The sequence below is a fragment of the Hyaena hyaena genome, unplaced genomic scaffold (genome assembly GCF_003009895.1).
Source record: "Hyaena hyaena isolate Hyena2069 unplaced genomic scaffold, ASM300989v1 scaffold_920, whole genome shotgun sequence".
Lineage (NCBI taxonomy): Eukaryota > Metazoa > Chordata > Mammalia > Carnivora > Hyaenidae > Hyaena > Hyaena hyaena.
The window spans coordinates 402715-421058 of NW_024081553.1; the positions used below are offsets into that span (position 1 = coordinate 402715).

General features: G+C 37.5%; 1 protein-coding gene across 1 annotated transcript in view; it reads right to left on the reverse strand.

Moving 5' to 3' along the window:
* ZNF385D (zinc finger protein 385D) overlaps positions 1 to 18344 on the reverse strand; it is a 290957-nt gene that overhangs the window by 64066 nt on the left and 208547 nt on the right. Inside the window, exon 4 of the mRNA XM_039220875.1 lies at positions 13829 to 13991. Coding sequence (XP_039076806.1) covers positions 13829 to 13991 — 163 coding nt within the window. The remainder of the gene's footprint in view (positions 1 to 13828; positions 13992 to 18344) is intronic.

The window sequence follows — 18344 nt, forward strand, 5'->3', positions numbered from 1 at the left end:
GTCATGCTGTGTGCAGCCCAGGACATATGGAGAGGGCACTGGTAATGCTCTGGCAGATAAGCCCCGGCTGAATTCCGGCCAAAAGGCAACATCAATAGCCTGACATGCGAGTCAGGGAGGTCCTGAAGTCATTCTACCACAAGGTGGCGTTTGACTGTAACCACACAGAAGGCAGCACCCGCTACTCCACCAATCAAAAACTGTCCACTTAATTTCAATATTATGAGAGATATTGATAATATAAGACTAATAATATGATTAATAAGATCCTAATAATCATGAGAGAAACGGATAATAAATTCTCTTTTTTTGTTACCAAAAAAATGGCTTGTTTTGCATACATGCACAGAAAATTGGGGGGAGAAACATTAAGTAGTTGAATATGTGGAGGCATCTAGACTAGGGAGTTACAAAATACTGGACCACAGCTCAGTCATTTACATATGGCCAATGTCTGCATTCACGTGACAGAGTCAGAGCTGAGTAGTGTGACAGAGAGTGCATGGCCCAGAAAGACTAAAATATTAATACCTGGCCCCATTACAGGAAAAGTTTGCTGAACCCTGATCTAGATATATGGCTGAATTTTCTTTTCCATTCTTTTAAAACTTCTGAAAGTGGATAGTTCCCATTTTGCAAACTAATATACTTATTTCCTATCCAGTTATGTAAAATTTTATATTAATCTGCACATTAAAGGTAGAGCTACATATACGTACTCATGCATTTAGGTAAAATTTTCATTACATGCAAATACACCACAGAGATTCTAAATAGTCCTATGTGTGGTTTTTATAATGGTAATGTGAAGTTGAATATGCATTGAGGAACCCAAAAATAAATATGGTCATTGACCAAGCAATGTGACACATTATGGTAAAATGTTTTATTTTTCTTTCTGTAATAAGAAAACAGCTAATAATATTGGCAATGTGACTGTTCAGAAGTTTACATTGAGTGGGATTTTGATGAAAATAAAATAAAGGCTTTCTCAGGTTTTTAACCAAAGGTAAATGTTCTTCAAGGACAACATCTAAACTTAGTGAATCTGATGACAAAGTACCCACAAATTGATTGGGCTTGCTACATGGATTTTAAATGTGTTGATGTGAAAAAATTACTTTGTCAATCAAAGCCAACATGGCATGATTCCTTTTTACTCTTTGCATTAGAACAAATTACATTTCTGCAGCATATAAGTTAAAAAAAACCTCAAAAAACAAAAATCAAAACAACTACCTTACTCTCCCCTGTTAGTTGCAAGCCTGATGGAAGATGTCACCTTTATCCTTTTGAATAAAGGGAATAATAGCGGACAGAAATACCAAGACAAGTAAGTTATTCTATCAATGCTTCAACCATAGCTATTAGGTTAGTGGTTTTTAACACAAAGACACAAAAATGTTGCTGGAATCTTGGATTACTCTAAAGTAAGAAACTTTTTCACCTACTGTTTCAAAACACTTTTGGGTAATAAGTACTTCTGGCCCCCTTCTTAGAAACAAAAGTTAAGAAAGACTAGTACCTGGAAAAAACAAAAAGACAGACACTACATCACTGACATATTTTTCCATAGCATTTGGCAAATGAGAGATTTAGGAAATGTTTCCACTAATGGGGAGATAAGTATAATTCTGTACTATTACTGATACACATAGCTTTCTTCAAAGCAAAGTCTTTAAAATGGGGATGCCAATAACTTAGAAATAACTTTATATTTTTAATTTTTCTGTATGAGTATAATTGCAATGATTTATATGATGACATATTGAAAATTTAAAAGCTATACAAATAAAAACTACCTTGTTTTTCCTGTTTAGAAAATTGCCAGCTTTATAACAAAATGATTTATGATCTTGAATCCGAGATTACAGTACCTTATTTTTAAATATCACTATATGCTAATCTAAAATGTGTTAGCAGCATACGAGGAAGCTTGCATTTATGGGCTCTGAACCAATCCTTTCTGGGTTACTAGATTTTCAATTACCAAAATTACTGCACTAAATATTACCTTAGTTGCCTGAAAGAATTAAAGCAGATTTCCAAAGCAGAAATTCTTAGGAGATGATACATGAGATTCTAATTTCTTGCATTGTAGGTAATCTTATATCTTTATTTGATAGTTTTGTTATATTCATTTAGAAAAACTAACATTTGACTGCAAAAGAAAAACCACTTTTGTTTCTTTTGTAGTTTTGTTCTTGCAGAGGATTCTGTCATTGTGTAGACAGCTTCACAAAAATCACACAGAAAAACTAAGGCTAGAATAGTTTCACATGTAATTCCTAAATTATCTACTATACATTTTACACCGAGAGATCAAAGATGTTACTTCCCAATACACATGAAGCTCTTCTGTCTGGAAAAATAATAAAAACAACAGTAATTTTTTCATTACCAAAATGTAGACCAACAAAAAGCTTTGGCGCTTAACCTTATCTTCTTTTACCATTTTCCACACAGGTGAAAACCATGATAAAGATGTGAAAAGCTTAAATGTGGGAAGACACACACCTTAGGATCTTTTACGAGGCCCAATGTCTGATATGCACAGGAAAATTTAGGAGTGTTAAGAGTGTTTCTGCAGTATAAGTGGAACCATCCTGGATGATATACAGATGTGGTGATATCAATTAGCGACCCAAATTGGGGCTAGTGCTAACAAGGATTACAGGACGATTCCATGTTTTGCTGTCTAAGAGAAGACAGCAAGACAAAATGAGTCAGAACTCGGTTCAAAGCCTAGCTTTGCTTCTTACAAATTTGTGGAATTCAGTCAAGTTCTTCGACTCAGAACAGTTTCTTTATCTGCAAATTACGAATGTTGATTTCCAAGAGTAAGGTGCTCCTCATAACCTCCACAAGCCTCTAGCACTGAAGTTATACACCACTTGGGGTGGCCTTTTGTTTTATCTTTTTTATGAGGCACTAGAGCATGGGAGTTACATCTAAAGACAACAAAAACTGAGTACGTGCTACGTGTTGGTTAAATGAAACATTTCATCAAAGGAGTTATTTTAGGGATTACATAGCCTTGACATTAAGTTTAGCATACACCAGTTAATACTCATTCCCTTCTACCTCCCTCACATGAAAGAGTCATTCCAGATGCTCTGGACTTCCATGGCCATTACCTGCTATTTTCTCCTGAAAAATCATGTCCTACCCTAGATTATATTTTGGGTTTATTTCTTGTTTTCCCATCCAGACTGAAGACACCTTAAGGCAGAACTGCCTATTAGGCATCTTAGTTTTCATTCCTGCCTTATCTTACATATTGCAAAAATACTTGTAGATGAATGAGTAGGTGTGACTGAATAGATGGATAAAATAACAAATAACCTAGAGTTTATAAGTCAGGCTCTCAAATATCTGATGATTTCAGAGAGGAATGGGGAGTTTTTCTTTTCTACAAACTCTTCTACTGCTTTGGCTGCATGAAGGAAATACATTATTTTTTTCCCCTTATTTTACTTAATTCCATTAGAAAGCTGGCAGGAAAACAGAAGGTGGGACCATAAATAAAGTAAGGTCCAAATGGGTCAGTATCATTACTGCTATACATTCTGCATCTTGACCTTCCCCTTGGAGTTTGGCCTTGTACCAACTGTTAGTCTGAGAGTGATTGATATGAGCAATCACATAAGTGTAAAATGTCAAGGCTGCCTCTAAACTGAGTCATAACAAAAGCAAAGCAAAGTAAAGCAAAGTGGAACAGATTCTACCCCAGGGAGTTAAATATGCTCTCTGTCCTCAAATTTAACCTGATGTCAGAACTTACAGTTAGTACATAGTCAATCTGATTCAATACAGCTTTTTAAAATGTTCTCAACTCTCATTAGAAAGTGGAGTAGCACAGTAATTTAATGAGGACTCTGACTGCAATTATGATCATTAAGAGAGTAATTTTTATGATGTCTTTGGGAAATGCTCAACCCAAGGGTTGCACATTTAAATTCTGAGTTACACTGGTATATATCTTTGATTCGTATTATAAAGTAGTTAAATATGATAGATTTCAATTAGTAAAACATATTGACTATATGCATTCAAGACATTACTAAATAGTTTGGAGTGTGTGAGTTTACACTGTTAAAAGAATTCTTAGGATGATCTTCCTGAAAATAAAATGAATATAGCACTATTTACTGATATTTTTAATGTAAAACTGCTAGGTGCTTATTGGGTTGACAAGTAGGAAGATCTACAATTTCCATAAGTGCTAGGACAGAGCTTACATAGAAGCCTGGAAATAGGAATCAGCCGGGCAAAGAGTGTGAATTCATTTGTATAAATCCATGCACATATGCATTGGTACACAGCTTATGCATCCTCTGTGCATCAGTAAGTGATGCACTGGATAGGCTGAAGTATAAGACAGGGTTTTCTAAAGAATTTTTTTTTTTGAGAAAGAAAGAGCGAGAGAGTGAGCGTGAGAGCAAGGGTGTGAGATAGAGAGAGAGAAAGAGAGAGAGAGCAAGCATGGGTGAGGAGGCAGAGAGAAAGAGAGACACAGATTCCGAAGCAGGCTCCAGGTTCTAAGCTCAGCACAGATCCCGAAGTGGGGCCTCAAACTCATGAACCACGAGATCATGACCTGAGCCAAATCAGTTGCCCAACCTACTGATCCACCTAGGTGCCCTTTTTATATTTTAAAGCTTATTTTTAAGAGAGAAAGCATGAGTCGGGGAGGAAAAAGAGAGAGAAAGAAAGAGAATCCTAAGTAAGTCCCTCACTGTCAGCATGGAGCCCAACGTCACATCAGATCATGACAAAAGCCAAGCTGGACACTTAATAGGCTGAGCCACCCAGGTGCCCCTAGGAAAGATTTTTCTAAGCAAAAGAACTTGTGTACCTTGCTTGCAACCCTCAAGTGATTTTGTTGGGCTGGAATAAAGGACAGAAATGGAGGACTGACAGAAGTTCTGGAGTTAAATCCCTGTGATTCAAGGGCTAGATCACAAACAAGTATTGATGGCATGTTTAAGAGTTTGGAATTCATAGAACATAAATAAAGGTATAATTCTTAATTTAAATATCTATTTCACTCTGGGTTTTACTAAGAGTTCAGTAGAGGGGCACCTGGGTGGCTCATTCAACTGAGCGTCTGACTCTTGGTTTCAGCTCAGGTCATGGTGTCACAGTTCATGAGTTCAACCCCGATGTCTGGCTCTGTGCTAGCAGATTGGGATGTTTTTTATCTCCCTCTCTCTCTGTTCTTCCTCCACTCACACTCACTCTTTCTCTCCCTCTCAAAATAAATAAACATTTAAAAAAAAGAATTCAGTAGAAACTTTATGTCTCCTGACTGGAAGTAATGTGCTGTTGACATGTTTTGTTCCACATTTCCTGTCTATCACTATTAGAAAGCAAACTTTTTATTTTTCCAATCTAGAGACAAGGTTCTGTATTGGACCACATGTTTTTACAGGTGCTCATTCCACATTCTGTTATAATTGATCATTGTTCAACAACTTTTTTGTTAGAGTTGTTATTCAACTTTAAGAATTATTATCTTGCCATTAAAATAGTTTATCATCATATAAATGTGTGTCTACTCAATTCCTAAGGATGACGTAAAAGTAGGGGGGAAAAATCACTCCACGAATTAAAACAAAACCAAAAAAAAAAAAAAAAAGAACACATACAAACACACAGAGACACAGATGGTTCCAGAACTGTGGCATCTGTAGGCAAAGCCACTGGGAGCTTTACTTTAATTTTTAAAATTCATCCAGATGTCTGGTGTTTCATACATACTGTCTAGGTATTTAGCTTATCATTTATTTTAAGATTTGGTATTTCTGGTGAAAAAAAGACATATACAGAGTATGTACACATACACACAGCATGCATGCATACACACGCAAGTTAGCAAACGAGTTGCTTTAGATTCTAACATAAAATTATACACTAGCTTTTTAAGTTACTCTTAATTCTCTTCTTATCTTGCACACCATACACCCACTCCTGAACAAAGCTGGATGACAGGTCCTTTAGAAAGCTTAGGTGTCTAACTGCTTCACTCATTCATTATGTTGAGGAAGACAACATGTTCTTGTCCAGATGAATAATTCATTGTGAAAGTCTTCTGTGATTCAAGGAGCAGTTTTATGTAGTGTATCTAAGACAAACTTTTATCAGCCTAATAGGACCAGCAAAATACCATTCATCTTGATTTCCTCATGCGGAGAACAGGATAGAATATTTTCCACATCATTTCTAATATACGATTTGTCATCACTGATTCACATACAAAGATCCTGGAACCACTATATTAAAATAAGGGTTAATTTCTTTTTCCTTTCTGAATTTCCCTTCTCTTTTTCAATCTCTCTGGAGGTCTGCTGCCAGTACACTCTGCTGGCACTTATCACACATCTTGAGAAGGGAATACTTGATAAGGCCTCTTTCTGTGACCAATCTGAAGCATGTCATGAACTGGTGCTAAGAAAAGAAAAAGCAATTTAAGCATAAATGTTCTCACAATAGTGCTTCAACTGCCACCCCAAGAGGCATGCACTGGGGTCCTTTATCAGAGAAGCGATTGTCCCAGGGAGGTTTTGTCTGGAAGAATGGGTCAGAAAAGAAAGATGCCAGGAACTAGCACAATTTCCACAAAACCAAGAGAGGCATCTGTACACTACTGCATCAGATCTTCAAGTGCTGACAGAGATGTGTCCCTTTTCAAATGACTTTGTATTGCTTCTTAAGTTTCAACAGATCTATAGAATCCTAAGCCACATAAGTGTTTGTTTCTCTTCTGAAAGTTAATGTGCGATGTTGATTATGAAGCCTGGTGTAGTGGGATATTTCAGAAACAGGCTTTAAAGGCAGAATCTTGCATATAAAGAAATGTGTGCTTAATAGTTACATTTATATGTAATATATACTATATCTTATATACAAAAATATAATACAATGTCAAAGACACACAGATTTCCGATATCAATCTCAGCTTGCATTTTTGTTATCATTTTCAACATTTGGGACTTTGAAGACTATGTCAAGAAAAACAAACCTTTCCTATCTTCCTTATGAAAACAGAATAAAGCTAATTCCCACTTGTCCTCCATTAAAACCCGTATTCTGTTTTCTAAACGACATTGGACTTCAGTGTTTCCTTACAAACTCTTCATCTACCACCTCTATTTCTAGTTTGCCATTCTCATGATTTGGCTTCTACCTAAATGGAAGGAGGACAAACTGTTTGTGTTTGTCTCCGCCTGGCACCAGGCCTATTGTAAACAGCTGACTCCAGAGGACAATTCTTAGGAACAAACTCTGAAAGGGAAAAATCCAGATTCTGTGACCTTATAACTGACCGACTCTCTGAAAGGAGCTTTGTTTCCTGATGTATTTGCTTTCATTCACTGGCCATCATGTTACATCAAATATCTTTCTTTTCTTTTTATCATTAGAAAAGTCTCTTTATTACTCCAAGTGCCTGACCAAATAATGTGAATTCTAATCAACAATTAGAGTCAATTATTAGCCCAGAGCAAATAAGTATTTTTTTTGCATTCCTAGAGCTTCTCAACAATAGATTCAAGAATATTTTACTCTCAGCACCTTTGAATTGGATGAATACAATATTTTTCGGTTATAATTTTTTTTTCTTTGAGAAAGAGAGAGAGAGAGACAGCATGAACAAGGGAGGCTCAGAGACAGAGGGAGATACAGAATCTGTATCTCCAGTCTCCAAGCTCTGAGCTAGCTGTCAGCAAAAAGCCTGATGCGGGGCTCGAACACACAAACCGTGAGATCATGGCCTGAGCCGAAGTTGGACGCTTAACCGAATGAGCCACCCAGGCACCCCACTTCGGTTATAATTTTAAATAAAAAAAAAAGAAAAAGACAGGAAAAAATGGATACAAGGAAGACTAAATCATAAGGGTGAATAGTGCAAATTTATATAACATAGTGGCTTTATCTAATGAATATATTTGCAGTTCACTGAGACTTGATATAAAGAATTATGCACTAGAACCAGGAAGAAATGTTCTCAAGTCTTACCAGTTAGATGACTAACATAAATCTATATACTCAATACATAGGCTAATTAATTCATGAAAGACAGTCACTAAGGGGGCATTAGAAATGTCAAGTTTTCTTTACCTGTGCAACTAGAGAATCTCAAAACAAATAAACAAACTTTAGGAGTTAGACTTGATGACCTTTATGAAAGCTCTGATATTTGATGAGCAATATCTCAGAATTTCTTAGATTAATAAGAACCATTGTTCTTTCATGGAACTATCTATGCATAAATATAAAAGTGTAAAGATTTGCGAAGCTCCCCCATTCAAGAACAAAAATGCAAAACGGATTAACTCAAGTTTTAAAACTACTTATGTACTATATTTTCTATAAGCAGTAATCTGTAAAAAAAAATAAGCAATCAGACTAATAAAGGATACACTGTCAATGAGCATGTCATGTAGCAATAGAAAAACACAAAGATATAAAAATACACTTTAAGAAGAATGTGATAGAGTAGTTAGGTATGAATTCTTAATGGGATTTGAGATGCAGAGAGCAAAGTGATATACTTTTAGGAGAGAAATTTAGAAGAACAATAAGTGAAGACAGAAAAACAAGGTGTGTTTCTAGTGGAGAATATTCCAGGTGAGCAACAGAAGAGAAGTTTGGAAAGGTAGGTTGTGGTCAAGCCACAGAGGGCCATGAAACTCAGCAAGAAGGTACACTGAAGGTTTCTGAATGGACAGGCGCTATCGAGTCCCCGTATAGTAGAAATGGTCAGGAGAATGGAGAATATGGTTGTTAAGGGACAAGAATGGAGACAGCTGCACTTGCATGGAGGCTAGGGCAATGGTATGGGCAAGGCAGAGACATACAAGCCAGGTTAAAGGTGGTATCCCAGAGGGAAAGGGTAAAGGATGGGGATGGGAGGGCAGTGGATTCCAACAACTGAAAAGATGTATGGACTGAGATAGAGGGAAGTGGCATAGACAACTAGGAGGTTTCAACTCTGTGACCTGTAGGACCGAAAATGAAACTAGGAAAGACGGAATAAAGAGAAAATTGGGGATGGCGGTCAAGGTCAGGCCTACTTTTTTTTTTTTTTGGATCTGTGAAACAGAGGTGCTGAAAAGCCACCCAAGTGAGTGACTCATAAGCCATGGAAAGTTGGTCAAGTTTCAGACTAAAAATGTGGAATGCTGAGATATGTAGGCACAAGTCATAGTTGAAGCCATGGAGGAATGCTGTGTTACTGCTCACCAATATCTGCTGCCCCTCCCCAGAGGAGATTATCCTACCCTGTCCATGATAATCAAGCTTGACCATGGGACTTGACAAAGTAAAGTGAGAAGAATATTATATGTCACTTCCATTAAGAAGCTTTAAGAGCCTTGGGGCGCCTGCATGGCTCAGTTGGTTAAGTGTCTGACTTTGGCTCACGTCATGATCTGACCATTCGTGGGTTCGAGTCCTGCTTTGGGCTCTCTGCTGACAGCTAGCTCAGAGACTGGAGCCTGTTTTAGATTCTGTATCTCCCTCTCTCTCTGACCCTCCCCTGATCGTGCTGTCTCTCTCTGTCAGAAATAAAAACACTAGGGGCACCTGGGTGGCTTAGTCGGTTAAGCGTCCGACTTTCGCTTAGGTCATGATCTCGCGGTTCATGGGTTTGAGCCCCGCATCGGGCTCTGTGCTGACTGCCAGCTCAGAGCCTGGAGCCTGTTTCAGTCTGTGACTCCCTCTCTCTCTGACCCTCCCCTGCTCACGCTGTCTCTCTCTCTCTCTCCTAGAAATNACCCTCCCCTGCTCACGCTGTCTCTCTCTCTCTCTCCTAGAAATAAAAAAAAAAAAAAAAAGAAAGAAATAAAAACACTAAAAAAAATTTTTTTTTAAAAAAAGAAGCTTTAAAAACCTATTTATTCAAAGTCTTCTTTTTCCACCCGGTACAGAATTGGTTATGTCCAGCTAGTGACTGCTTCATTCGCCTAGCCTGGAGTTAAATTAACATGGAAAAAACCCACAGCTAATATGTACTGTGAGTGAGAAATAATTAGTTGTTGTAAAAGCCACTAGGATTTGGAGGTTGTTTATTACTGCAGTGTAAACTAGCCTACTTAACTCATAGACCATGGGGATGAATAAGATTACCCAAAAAGGAAAACTAAAGAAAGATCAGAAACTGACTAAGCTGGGACTTAATTCCATGATTTTGAATTTACCATTTCATAGGGGGAAAAATGGGTTATATTTGCTAAGTTACTTTGAGAATATTTATTTTTTGTCATTACCTTTTCTGTACAAAAAATTCATTAAGAAAACTGGCTAGATCAGACAAAATCATCTAGCCATATTTGGACATGTTTGCTCTTTGAATTATTCTCTAATGATTAGTAACCATTCTAACATACCAACAATTTTGAGTGGTAAGTATATTTTTTAAAATATTATTTTTATCTGTGAATTTTTCTTTGTGTAAATCCACTAACCTAACACTCAGGTCATGAGAAATAAAATTATGCTTTAATGTTAGAGAGTCTCATCTTGCCTAGAGGTAGGGGGACTAGGCTTTCTGTGAGCGGTTGGTGGTTGATCACTGAATATTATCTTTTGCTCACCATGCCAGCATGCAGATTGACATGAGCAATGACAAAAAAAAAATCCCAGAATTATAGTTAGTGAATAAGAGCTTACCCCGCAGGTCATTTAGACATATTTGTTATACCAAGGTGGCAATTAAAACCCATAATATATGATTTAGGAATTTAAAGAAACTGTCAAAATTACTTTTATCATGTATTTTTGCAATGAAACTTTATTATGACTACTCTATTATGTTTTAGAAATCCCAGGAAAACCTCCAAATTAATGTTCTAATTCAAGTCCACACCACTTGTCCTTTTCTCTGTTGTTGTCTATCCTCCTTTAAGGTTCTTACCTATCCAATTATTGTATACTTAGCATGGTTGAAAGTAGTAAGTTTTTTTTATATTGTTGGATTATTTTCATAGAACCATTTGGTAAAATTAGTAAAATGTGATTTAATGCCTCTATATCTTTTATATATGGATAAGTCCACAAATCACAAAAAAGCTTGTATATTAAGCAGTAGGGTTAAAATTTATTGTTGAAAAATACATGATCCTTGATTCTAGAGTCTTATTTCTCCCTTCTTATGCCCCCAAGTATTTAATCATTCTAGGAAACTAGCTCAGAGACCCATATTATTTTCAGGGTTGTACTTCTTCCTAATCAATATGAAGAAGCAGACAGTAATAAAAAGGACTTGCAGTAGTTTTAAGAAAACTCCAATTTGTCAGTGTAGGTGCCTCTGATTTATTTTGGAATACAAATGGTAAGAAGGAGACATGTCTCTGAAGGCAAAGGAAATAAAAGCAAAAATGAACTACTGGGACCTCATCAAGATAAAAAGCTTCTGCACAATGAAGGAAACAATCAGCAAAACTAAAAGCTAATCAACAGAATGGGAGAAGATATGTACAAATGACATATCAGATAAAGGGTTAGTATCCAAAATGTATAAAGAACTGACCAAACTCAACACCTGAAAAGCAAATAATCTAGTGCAGAAATGGGCAAAAGACATGAATAGACACTTTTCCAAAGAAGACATCCAGATGGCTAACAGACATTGAAATGAGGCTCAACATTGCTCACCACTAGGGAAAAATAAATCAAAACCACACTGAGATACTACCCCTCACCAGTTAGAGTGACTGAAATTAACAACTCAGGCAACATCAGAGGTTGGCGAGGATGTGGATAAAGGGTAGTGTTATTGGTGGGAATGCAAATGGGTGCAGCCACTGCGGAAAACAGTGTGGAGGTTCCTCAAAAATGTAAAAATAGAATTACCCTAAGACTCAGAAATAGTACCACCAGGAATTTATCCAAAGGATAAAGGAGTGCTGATTCATAGGGGTACATGTACTGCTCTTAAAGCAGTGCTATCAACAATAGCCAAATTATGTTAAGAGTCCAAATGTTCATCAACTGCTGAATAGACAAAGAAGATGTGGGTTACATATACAATGGAATACTACTCAGCAATGAAAAAGAATGAAATCTTGCGATTTGCAACGATGTGGATGGAACTAGAGGGTATTATACTACGTAAAATAGGTCAGTCAGAAAAAGAAAGATATCATATGTTTTCACTCATATGTGGAATTTGAGAAACTTAACAGAAGACCATAGAGGAAGGGAAAAAAGATAAGCTATAAACAGAGAGAGAGACAAACCATCATAGGCTCTTAAATACAATGGAGAACAAGCTGAAGGTTGATGAGGAGGGTGGGGAAAATAGGTGAAGGCCACTGGGGAGAGCACTTGTTGGGATGAGCAATGTGTGTTGTACGTAAGTGATGAATCATGGGACCTACTCCCAAAGCCAGACTACAATGTATACACTGTATGTTAGCTAAGTTGACAATAAATTATTTAAAAAAAGAAAAAAAAAGAACCACCTCCCCTAATTAAATTAATTTAAACTAATCAGATGGCCTAATCCAGCTATTGCTCTGGATACCAAAGAACTGAACACGACAAGCACTTCTTTTTCCCTTTAGTATGTTTAGTATATTGTGACACAAAATTGGATGAATCAGGGAACCAAAGGAGTGAGAGAAAATGCAGTCATTCAACAGATATTTTACTCAGTACCTACACCATGCTAGGGTACAAAAATGAAAGGTATACTCAGCCTCAGAGAGTACTCAGGGTTCTCAGGAAGTAGGGGGCATAATGCAACTACCCATAACACTTAGGTCAAGGACATGAAATATGTCATGGGGACTCACAGTGAACATTATTATCCCTTATAGATTCACATAGGAGTAAGGAACTCTCTATATCCTTGGAGGGGTACATATGTGTCTAATGTGTAATACGTATAACAAAGTTGTTTTCGTCTATTTGTTCACTGTAGCTTTTACATTTTCATCTGTTATGGCTGGAATATTCTCTTCTAGTGAAGATACTACTATTGATGATGATATAAATGCTTCCTAACCACTGTAATTGGTAAGGATTAGAAAACAACTGACATGTACCAGCCACTGTGTTCTAGAAAAGGATTTACTAAACATACACCCATGAATCACACAGGACTTCTTTTCATGTGAATACTGAGGACCGGTGGTCTTATATTTTAAAATGCCAGCTTTGGGAAACCCCACTGGCTTCCTCTGCCATGAATTAACTGGTTATTTGCAGGAGCTATCCCAAGAGGCCATTCGGAGGCCATTATTTCCCTGTGAAGACTCTGTTAAAAAGAATAATTGGTATCAATAACACTTACCTGTGTATGCAGAGGGAAGGTTACTCAGCCATAACAAGCCCAGAATCACACAGCCACTACTTAAAACAATGCAATGTTTGGGATTTATGAGAAGAAGTCCTGTCAGTAATAATGCCCTTATTTGAAAGGGCCTTTTCGATTCATTTGGCATACGCTGCCGTGTATTCACAGTTAAATCAAATCTGCCATGCAGTTATAGGCTAAGGGGCTGCATACAGGATGCCAATAATACACACTGAACAGGTTTACTTCACAAAAACGTGGCTTCAAATGCCTTTATGCTTTTGTGTTCCTCTAAAATAGCCACAGGACTATTTCAAAGGCAAAATCTGCAACATAACTAGTGACTGTCTTAATCAAATGCTTAAGGGTATTGGAAAAATGAGGGGCAACATTACCATTACACAGAAAGATGGACCAAGCATGAGTCGATGCGGCAGGAACATAAGGAAACAGACATGGATCTAGACAAGGGAAGGAACCCCCAAACAATGATGATGACAACAACGACAAAGATCATCGCTTAACCTGTTTTGTCAGAGCTGGTATTGATGGTATTGGTAGTGATGGAGGTGAAGGTAGTCTTTGCGCTGTCCTTGGCAGTTACAGATTTCTGCTTATTTTTCATGGCTTCCAGTGCTTTGAGCTTCTTGGCATGTTTCGTGCCTTTGTAGTGGGCCGCAGCCTGGCTCTACAAAGGAGAACAAAATGAACCATGCAATCAGGCTCATTTCTAAACTGGCATTCTCTGTATTACTGCAAATACAGACTCCCTTTCAATAATAGGTACCATTCAAGCTAATTCTGCCAGCGGCCAACCAGTAGGGTTCTATTGAGAATGATGCTAGAAAGCAATGGGATTCAAGTTCTAAAACCTCGGGACAGAAGGAAGAAATATTCCATTGTTTGTCTTAAGAGAAATGTAGCTGAACACTAGCACATCAACAGCATTTTCTTTGTGGAGTGGGGAAGAAATAAGAATTTATACCCATATTCCTCTTGTCCTGCCACAGAAGATGCTGGGCTCCCAAAGATTAACAAAGGCCTCCAAAAAAGAGAAGCTCTCATCTTCTTGGCTCAAGAAATGTGTTTTCTATTTTACAGTGTGTCTTATTAATACAATCCCCAACAGGTGTCTACAAGGGAAAGTTCACATATAACAAGGGAAGCGGGCACCCTGGAGACTGAAATTGAAGTTCGAGAGTTCAAAAGCAAATGCACTGCCTAAGTCCAAATGAAGTACACAGAAGCTGGGCAATTTTCTGATTCTTTCTTTCTCCTTGCTTCCTACAGAGGTAGTCTGAGAAATACAAGGGAGTGGCATTCCTTAAACACCATGCCCTGGTTCATGGTCAGGAGGTTCCCATGTGTTTTTGCCTACTTAATGGAGCCAAAACAATTCTTCTACCTCTGCCTTATTTTTTTTTAACAGTAATATATATTTTCCCAAGCTTATATTTTCTTAACAGGATATTGTTGCTGTTGTTACTGGAGAGACACATTATTTGAGATAGAAAATCATCTTAAAGAATTCCATATTTATTAATGTTTATTGGAAAACAAGAAGCCTTTGTGGCTTGGGGTGGGAGGGGAGTGGGCAGAGAGATTCTTATATTAGAAAGTTTCCCAGCTCAAAACCCTTAAAAACGACACCTCACAAAGATGAAATCTCAGTGGAGGACTGTGTCTGTCTGACTACCCATCACCTCCCATGGCTTATTTAAATCCGTGTTCCACTCCTTGCCCTGGCTCCATTTTGCCAGAAAAAATAATAACCACCCACGGTCCTCTTTATCACAGCAATTGTGGTAGGTAGGATTGTAGTATAATATCTTTTTAAATAGGTAAATCAATAATCCACACCTTCATTTGCATCATTCTGACAAATATTCTCAAAGGCCTAGGTACCCTTATTGAAAGAACACTGGACAAGGAAATTATAGATTAGAAACAGTTTGAACAGAGAGGACACTCATGCATCAGTTACAAGTTTTCCAACAACACATAACATCAAAAGACATAGTGTGAGCCAAAATGTGAAGTTAAGACTTGCTACAGTTAATTGAAGAACCAGTGTGATAGGTTGGACTGGGTTGATTCTACATAAAGAATGCTGCTTTGATGGACAGAGTCGTGTCCCTTTTTTTCCTGCCTAGTTCCCCTTTTCAATAAATCAAGTCCTTTGGCCCTATATTTTGAAGGAAACATATATTTTCAATAAAATCCACAATATAGACGGTCTTCTCTAGACAGGGGACTACATACTTTCCGTTAAAGCAAAGTTCCTCTTCTCTCTGTCAGCATTCCTATCCCTGACCTAGCAGTGGATGTTTTCTATGCAATACCTAGTAAAACACAGGGTATGTATTAACAGTGCTATCTCCATGTATACTTCCAAAATATACATTTTAAGGTTCCTAGCTCCAAAGGAATGCCTGCAAGTGAAGAGGGTACTTACACCTCCCCAAAATACTCTCTCGACAGGCACAGCTAAGGCAATGTTTCCGTCCAGTGAATTAGCTCAGGGAGTCACAGGGAGAAGGGGTGACAGAATGAACAATACTTGGTGGGCTCCCTCCCCAGGGAGACACCTGATCTATTAAAAACATGATAAAACGTGCATACTCACTCATTTGAATAATACTCCCACAGCATCTTGATAATAATTATTTTAATTAAAAATTATCTGAGTTTTTAAAAAAGAGGTAACTAAGCCTTCTCCAAATTTGAAAAAGAAATGAAGATCCAAGGTGCTATGGACAGATCAGGACATACAGAATTTAGGGGAAATGATAAATTATAGAAGGGTCGATAGCACTGGAGGCATCGATGTGATTATGACAGTGCAGGGCATAAGTATTGGGGGAGGAGGTGAGCATACAAGTTGGAAACCAAATGCAGACAGATAACCCTTTCTGGGTATTTTACATTAGATCTTTATTTAATGTTTGTAGAATTTATTGGACTGCTCTTGGTTTATACCGGTATAAATTTTTTAGCCTCTGCACGTTGACCCCATAACTCTTGATGCATCTTGATACAGGTGTGTGGTATAAAGGCATGTTCCTTGTTTTAGTAAAGGAAGTAGATCCAGCGAGCTCCATGTATCCCTTTCAGCCACTTCCTGGACTGAATAAATTATTCAGCCTCATCTAATATTTCTGTGGCTATACACAGAGCTATAGCCTAAGAGGGAGTCCTGTTGGGAGATTTTTTAAAAGCAGCAGTTGGTCAGAGATGTTTCTTTGGGCCTCAGCTGCTTTTCCTTTGGGCAGAGAGGCACTGGATGTACCCCGCCTCATGTTCCCTCTGGGGTTGTTTCCTATTAATTTAGGCAGCCTCTGAATCAAGTCATTCCCAGAAACCTGGGAACCATCGGACACAGGACACAAGCAATGCATTATTTTTCACAGGAATGATTCCAAGGTTAAATAAGTGTATTGCTTCTTTACGACACACTTCAGCATTCTGTATTTTAAAACCGAAACAGAATCAAATGATCACAGTATACCCAGGAGTGAGCTGAATAATAGAAACTGGGCTTTGATAACTTCCTTTTAAATAATGAGTGTGATATTAAGGTATTGTATAATAAACATCACTCTACCGACCTTGAAACAGCACATGACAGCATGAAACCTAACAAGTGTCATCCCAGAGGCAAGTTGTGACATTAAAGATATGCACACACATTCCTGTAGAATAGAATGATGCCAGTATAAATGTCATCACCACATCCTAGTTGTCAGTAGCCGGTCATACATTCTCATCTTCAAATTTTATCTTTAGCATTTCAAAATGGCTTCAAGTTTACATGTAACTCAAGTCCCAAAGTAGACAAAAATAATTGTTAAGTGGCCAAAATTGGGAGAGGAGTCTTCTTCTTTTGAAACACAGACACACACACACACATACACACACACACACATTCACACACACACAAAATCATTTATTTTATGTAAGAGGCTTCTTGATAAATCACTATTCTCTTATGAAACTCACTGTATAATTTTATGTTAATATTAATAAGCACCTATCATTTTATCTCATTAGCACCAATAGCTTGTACATTTTTACTCCGTCACTTTAATACAAGGTATCTTAATATGATTTTTTAAAAACTAAGTTTATTGTTAGCACACACATGTAGTTCCCACAACCTACTCATAATCATGAACACATGTGATTTCAAAAGGAACATGGTAGTCTTTGTTAGTTTGTGGCATCATATTAATTCTGCCACATACGAAACTGTATTAAAGTTAATTGAACATTATCATATTAAAATGCAACATCAGAAAAAGAAAGTGTAGTTAATTGGGGCAGGGGGTAGAGATAATACGTTAGCCAGTGGAATTCTTTTTCCCTCCCTCCTTCCTTTCTTCCTCCCTCCCTCCCTCCCTCCCTTTCCTCTCTTCCTTCCTTCCTTCCTCTCTTTTCCCCTTCTCTCTCTTTTGTTCATTCTCTCTCTCTCTCTCTCTCAAATAAATTACCTGATGTTTTTAATTTTGGCTTAGATTGTTGTTTTGAAGATAAAAAATAAAATGACCAGACATGACATAGCATCCTAAATTCTAAAAACACTTTAGATTTCTATTTTAAGAATTACTTAAAAAATTATTTCAGGAAAAAGTTTAACATTTTGACTTATTTACGTGCAGTTGTTTCTATGCTATGTACACTCACTGAAGTTTAATAGTGAAGCAGTGTGTACAGGCTCAGCCCTACGAGTTAGGGCCAGTCCACTTTTAAAGTTGGTCAGCAGCAGATGGGGTGCCAGCTAAGTGTGTGACTTCGGCTCAGGTCATGATCTCACAGTTCGTGAGCTTGAGCCCCAGGACAGGCTCTGTGCTGACAGCTTAGAGCCTAGAGCCTGATTCGGATTCTGTGTGACTCTCTCTCTGCTTCTCCCCTGCTCATACTCTGTCTCTGTCTTTCAAAATATGCATAAATGTTAAAAAAATTTAAAAATATAAGTTGATCAGCAGCTTAATATTTTGAATATCACTTTTGTATATATCAGCAGAAAATTTCTATTATATTC